Genomic DNA, 6,573 nt, shown 5'->3' with positions numbered 1-6,573 from the left:
AGCCATTAGTTTTATAGTGCATGTTTGGCACAGCTCTAAGAACATAGTCATAGAGCCCTGTGACGCTGCTTCGATATGGAGAAGGGTCCATTTTATTCCTCTATATGTCTATAACATGCCAGTATGCTGTATGCCTTCATTCTGTGTCAGCTGGTTGCTTTGAGGCCTCAGTTCCCTGTGTCAGTAGGGGTGTAGCATCAGGAGAACAGCTTGGCACAGAAGGAATCATGGCAACAAAGTTTGCTTTTCAAAAGGTGTTTTGGTGACTTGTCAGTACTGCAAGTGTACAAGGAAGAGATTAGAACAGATCCTCTCTTGCATCTAAGTTTTTCAGACTTGCACACATTCACTGATGAATTGTTTGTCTTACAGTAGTTAGAATCACATGTTGGGTGTTTTAAATAACATAAAAAAGCCATATATGCCATCTATAGCTTAACATATAGTATAGGAAGATTTGTTAGATACTACAGTTTCAGATGTTAGTTTTAAAGGTAGAACTAGGCAAATTAAGCAAATGAAGTTGAAAAGCTCTACTTTTCTCTGCACTTAGCAAGGTAAGGCTGGAGAAATAGTTCTTCTTGTGTGACTTGGGTTTTTTCCCTCTAACTTCATATGAAAAGTGTTTGGCATCCTCATGACTTGTCTCGAATTGGGCAGAAGCATACTTGGAAGGTAATTTCCCTGTTGCCTTAAGTGGGGAACTCTTGGGGTGTTTTGTTTCAATTAGTGATATTTTAAGGTGGATTGGCTGTTTTTCTGGAATCCTTATGTAATTTTTATATTTAATTTGTATTTTTCTGTATGTTTGGAAAACATTGGAGTACAGGGCATTGCTAACATGTCATTTCTTAATGAAGGCTGTGGATGAGATGAATGGGAAAGAGCTCAATGGGAAACAAATCTATGTTGGCCGGGCTCAGAAAAAGGTGGAAAGACAGACGGAGCTGAAGCGCAAGTTCGAACAAATGAAGCAGGACAGGATCACCAGATACCAGGTCTGTTTTAATTCAAGAGGGGTAGCTTTATTATATGCTGTTTTGAGATTTACACAAAAATAACTTACTTGCCTGTTTTCTTAGGGTGTAAACCTTTATGTGAAAAATCTTGATGATGGAATTGATGATGAGCGTCTCCGAAAAGAGTTCTCCCCATTTGGTACAATCACTAGTGCAAAGGTAAAGTTCATAGATTGTGCTCATTCTTTCTCTGAAAATGAACAGTGACCCTTCATGAAAGAAAAGTGATTTATTTAATTGACTAACAGATATCACTGACTACTTATGTGGACATCTGCTTTCTATTGTACATCTTGGGTTAAACACCATGTCATCGTCCTTTCTTGACATAAACTGAGTACTGATATTAATGTGGGGAAAATTGCATCTTTTCAGTGTAATAATGTGCTCATTATTTCACTGAGGTTTTAGTCTGTATTCAGTAAACAGCTATTAGTTAAGCAGTAATGCTCTTCTTCATAAGTAATTCAGTAAAACAAACCTGTAGCCTTCTAGAAGGCTGAAAAAAGAAACTCGTGCGAGTTGAGCAGATATGACAGGACGTTTAGTTTTAAAACTCAATTTTGTACTGACAGGTCATGATGGAAGGTGGCCGCAGCAAGGGATTTGGCTTTGTATGCTTTTCGTCACCAGAAGAAGCCACCAAAGCAGTCACAGAAATGAATGGTAGAATTGTGGCTACTAAACCATTATATGTAGCTCTAGCCCAGCGCAAAGAGGAGCGCCAAGCTCACCTCACCAACCAGTACATGCAGAGAATGGCAAGTGTAAGAGCAGTACCCAATCCTGTAATCAACCCTTACCAGCCAGCACCTCCTTCAGGTTACTTCATGGCAGCTATCCCACAGGTACGTGTAGAGATGAGTAACTGAATGCTTTGTATGTTCAGCGTGTCTCTCACAGACAGCAAAGTTACCTGATGTTTTTGTTTGACAGACTCAGAACCGTGCTGCGTACTACCCTACTAACCAGCTCGCTCAACTTGCTAGGCCAAGTCCTCGCTGGACTGCTCAGGGTGCCAGACCTCATCGTAAGTCCCTTTTACCTCTTACCTTTGCACTTTTAAGTACATTTTCATGGCATTGCAGGATCAGTCTCTCTTTGTCATGTTGTTACCATGCAGCGTTTTAGCATGTAACAATGTATTTCTTGTAAACCGCAGCATTCCAAAACATGCCTGGTGCTATCCGCCCAGCAGCACCCAGACCACCCTTCAGTACCATGAGACCAGCCTCTTCACAAGTTCCACGAGTCATGTCCACACAGCGTGTTGGTGAGTATGAGTTATGCCAGCTTTAAGTATTAGACTTCTAGTTGAGTTCTGCTGATCCAGAATGATCTCTCAAAAGCATCCCTAAGTTCAACATCACCTGTGGTAACACCTCCCTCCTTTTCCAGCTCTTACTAAGTGAATAAGGTGCAATCACCTTCTAGTAGCTCCTTTAAATACAGTCCCAGGAAAGACTCCAGCTGTGTTCCCATCTCTTTAGGATGAAGCCTTTCTTACAGTGTATGCTTTAGTAACACTGGATGATGGCTACTGCCATTTCTCAACATTGTTGTGGCAGTCGTAATAATAGGTTGCACGTGGAAGTACTGGGATTATATGATTTTTAACTCACAGTACTTAGTCATAGAATAGTGTGGGCCAGTATCATGTGTTCAGTATCTGCACACCACTGAATGAACCAGAATTGATTGTAATCACAGAGTGGTTTGGGTTGGAGTGGGACCTTAAAGATCATCTAGTTCCAGCCCCCCCTGCCACAGGCAGGGATACTTTTCACTAGGCCAAGTTATCCAGCCTAGTCTTGAACACCTCCAGGGATGGGGAGTCCACAACCTCTCTGGAGGTGTAATTCTCTCAGATGATACTAGACAGATATCTACTTCCTAGGAGTATCTTTTTTAGAACGGTTGACATAATGTACCCAGGAAATCAAGTCTCCTTTTGGTTAGAATGAAATCAAATTAATATTCAACCAAGTGGATTTTTTCTTGCAGATGTTTCTTTCAATAGCATGTAAGAAAAGCAGTTCATGAGTGAAGTGACTGGCAAGTAGCATCCAGTAGTAAATTTTGAGCTTTGAACCTTGGGATACAACCAGTGATGTGACAGCTGACAATACTACTGAGTTCGAGTTGGTTTGTTGTGCTTTTAACTTGTGCATTGCAGACTAAATAAAAAAAATAATAATTACTCACATATGGAAATAAATTTCTATTTTTTTCAGCTAATACATCAACACAAACCATGGGTCCACGTCCTGCAGCAGCAGCTACTGCAGCTACTCCTGCTGTACGCACAGTTCCACAGTACAAATATGCTGCAGGTGTTCGCAATCCTCAGCAGCATCTTAACACACAGCCACAGGTTGCTATGCAGCAGGTATGTGATTTGGGGAACTGCTCTGTGCTTTTACTAATGTTTTTTGCAGAGGAAGGTGGCTGAGGTATGCGGGTGGGAGGCACTTAAAAGTCATTCAGGCTCTGCAGCATGGCAGCAGAGTAAAGGGCTTAGGTATATTTATTTCAAGTTCACCTGAGACAGGATTTGAATCTGTGTTACTTCATATTTTCCATAGTTGCCTGATACCTTAGCCTAAATCCTTGTGTTTGCTCTTCAGTGGAGTGGTTGATAGTAATCTTCACATCATTCAGCTTTGACCAGTACTACCTGATTAAATTGATTTAGTTGTAATTTCCTTCATGTTTCTGACAGTGTGGGCATTGTTATGCTGAGCTGTGAAATACTGGATACTTGAAACTGTACTTAATTATGAACCAGAATTTAATTTTCAAATGGTGTTAATTTGTAGCCTGCTGTCCATGTGCAAGGTCAGGAACCCTTGACTGCTTCCATGTTGGCTTCTGCCCCTCCACAAGAACAAAAGCAGATGTTAGGTATGTACATGATACATTTCTCTCTGCATTTTGTCCATCTTGAACTGCAGAAAAAATGGTTTTAGCAGTAGAACAAGGTGTTTGTTTCCCTTTTCCCTTAAGTCTGGGCTGTGTTTGTCGGAAGAAATTTGTCACTGATGAGCTTTGTTCCCTCTAGGTGAACGTCTCTTTCCCCTCATTCAAAGCATGCACCCTACTCTGGCGGGTAAGATCACTGGTATGTTGTTGGAGATTGACAACTCTGAACTCCTCCACATGCTCGAGTCTCCTGAGTCTCTTCGTTCGAAGGTAGGTGAACTTCTGCCTTACACTGGTTTGGTCGGTGGCTATGTCCACACTGGTCTAACAGGTGTTTATGCTGGCACAGTGCATAGCAGCAGTGCTCTGAAGCTCAGGGCAAGAGTATCCTCTTTCAGAAGGTGGCAGTGACTTAAATGGTGTGAGCTGGAACTGTAATGTATCCTGCTCTTTCTAACAATGCAGGCATTGTTTGTATGTATAATTTACACTGTATTATTAACTTAAATATACAGACATTGCTGAGCTTCCCATTAATAATTTTTCTTTTTTACTTAACAGGTTGATGAAGCTGTAGCCGTACTACAAGCCCACCAAGCTAAAGAGGCTGCTCAAAAGGCAGTTAATAACCCTACTGGGGTTCCAAGTGTTTAATAAGTAAGTCTTCTGAGTACTGTAGTCTACAGGTTGTCTGAGGCAATAGTTCTCTGTCCATGGCCTTACAAGCAGTGTGTGTCCAGGCTCTGTGTCATTTGCAGCCACAAAAAATGGCAAACTTCTGTGTTCAGTCCTGGTGTCCAGTTCTGTAGCTCTTGGTTAGCAAAAGCTACTGACGTGTCATTGTTTTTAACAGTGTATTTAGCTGGAATTAGTTCTAGGCGTGTGTGCAAAAATGGGCAGTTCTGTGAAACACTACTATTCATACTGTTTTTTGAGAGGAACTTGTGGAGTGGAAGTAAGCTTAAAGTGGTACTCCAACCCCATTTTTCCTTAGAAATTAGATAGCTTATTTACACTATAGTTTGTATATATACTAAACTATATTTAACTTTAATGTAAATTAAAATACTGATGTTCCTTTATTGCCTTCTGTGGGGGTTGGTATCTTAATTGTGCATGGCAGAAAGAGCCAAGAGGTGGTACCTTTACAATTTTGACGGGAAAATGTGAAATATTCTCTATTCAGTCTAGTTAGGTTTTCCTGTTTATGAACTTACTTTCACATTTACACCTGTCATTTGAAGGCACCTGCTTTAACATTTATCACCTAGAATTTTCTGGATATTTCAATTTCTGCCATTTTCCTTTTAGAGGCAGAATTTGAGTCATTTTTTACACTTTTTGTTGCTAGTGACGCTTTCACACTGGAGATAAACAAGTGCTGAATAAGTTCTCTCCTAAATTATGACCAAACTTTGAGACCATTACACTTTCTGCTCCATGGTGTTTTAGGAATTGGAAATTGAAAATAGTATAGTAGTTATTTGATGAGCCTCAGTCTGTTGACCTCAAGAGCAGAGGTGACCTGTGGTCAAGTTAGTCACAGTAACAAGCATTGTGCTTGGCTGTTGTCTAAGGCAGTGGTTCTAGAGTCAGTTTTGTCTTACCAAGGATCTCAGACTTTGAATACTTCACTTCTCATGCCTCTAAGAAGTGGGGTACCTGTGATACAGTGCTTGTAAAGCAATGCTCAGATTGATTCTGTGAAAGCCCAGAGTGCTGCCTGGTGTTGAGCTGCAGAAGGTATGGCAGAAAACACGAGGAGCTGCTTTAGTTGTGAAACCTAACAGCATTGTTTTTGTTTGCAGAAAGATCCGGGACTACAATCTAGAACTTCGCTTCACCGAAGAAAAAAAAATCTAAACATGGAAAAACTATTAAATATTGAGAAAAACATTGCAAAATATAAAATAAATAAAAAAAGGAAAGGAAACTTTGAAGCTTACGTACAGAGCAACGCCAGGACTAGCGAAACAAGTGCCAGTCCTAGATTACTTATTGATTTAAAATCTAAAAAAAAATAGTAAAATAAAAAATACAAATTAATGTTTTATAAACCCGGGGGAAAAGAATTTTCAGCACAGTACAAAAATTTAAAGCATTCCTTTCTTTAATTTTGTAATTCTTTACTGTGGAAAAGCTCAGAATATCACCACTGTTTTAGTTGACAGTGAGAATTGATAGCTGAGCAAAGAAACATAATTTGGATTATAAAATTCTTGGTTTAATAAAAATTCCTTAAACACTGACTGACTTGTTATGGTTTCTTTTGTGCAGTGTAATTCTCCTAAGGTTGTCATTCAGAATGCCAAGTCAGGATCCCACTCTGTAGTATGTTTTAGTGGTTTGTAGAGAAGATTAGCCTACATTTACCCACCTGTTACTGATAATATAAACTTAGGCATTAAAACCAATTAAAAGAGTAGCTAGATCCATATCTGGGTTTAAATCCTTAATAGCACAGTGTCTGAGCACTTGTTGTTATCTAATTAGAATAGACCTTTAAAATACCCTACTTGGAGATTATCAGGAAGAGATGTTAACATAAAAGACCTGTGTTGGAGTTGTGTAACATACCAACACGTGGTGCTATTTAACCAGCTGCACATGGTGCAGCTCATTCTCACAGTGC

At 39.8% G+C, this 6,573-nt stretch overlaps 1 protein-coding gene across 1 annotated transcript in view; it reads left to right on the top strand.

Annotated features, from left to right (window-relative positions):
* The window catches only part of PABPC1 (poly(A) binding protein, cytoplasmic 1), a 10,275-nt gene extending 4,085 nt beyond the window's left edge, over window positions 1-6,190 (top strand). Inside the window, exons 5-14 of the mRNA XM_009082166.1 lie at window positions 861-998; window positions 1,083-1,178; window positions 1,595-1,867; window positions 1,956-2,049; window positions 2,182-2,292; window positions 3,254-3,408; window positions 3,839-3,923; window positions 4,081-4,211; window positions 4,503-4,598; window positions 5,750-6,190. Of these exons, the coding sequence (XP_009080414.1) occupies window positions 861-998; window positions 1,083-1,178; window positions 1,595-1,867; window positions 1,956-2,049; window positions 2,182-2,292; window positions 3,254-3,408; window positions 3,839-3,923; window positions 4,081-4,211; window positions 4,503-4,595 (1,176 nt within the window). The 3' untranslated portion in view covers window positions 4,596-4,598; window positions 5,750-6,190. The remainder of the gene's footprint in view (window positions 1-860; window positions 999-1,082; window positions 1,179-1,594; window positions 1,868-1,955; window positions 2,050-2,181; window positions 2,293-3,253; window positions 3,409-3,838; window positions 3,924-4,080; window positions 4,212-4,502; window positions 4,599-5,749) is intronic.
* The last annotated feature ends 383 nt before the right edge of the window (window positions 6,191-6,573 follow it).

Source organism: Acanthisitta chloris, unplaced genomic scaffold, assembly GCF_000695815.1.
Source record: "Acanthisitta chloris isolate BGI_N310 unplaced genomic scaffold, ASM69581v1 scaffold25330, whole genome shotgun sequence".
Classification (NCBI taxonomy): Eukaryota; Metazoa; Chordata; class Aves; order Passeriformes; family Acanthisittidae; genus Acanthisitta; species Acanthisitta chloris.
The sequence above is the reverse complement of the archived record's forward strand: the minus strand, read 5'-3'. Positions and strand labels throughout refer to the sequence as shown.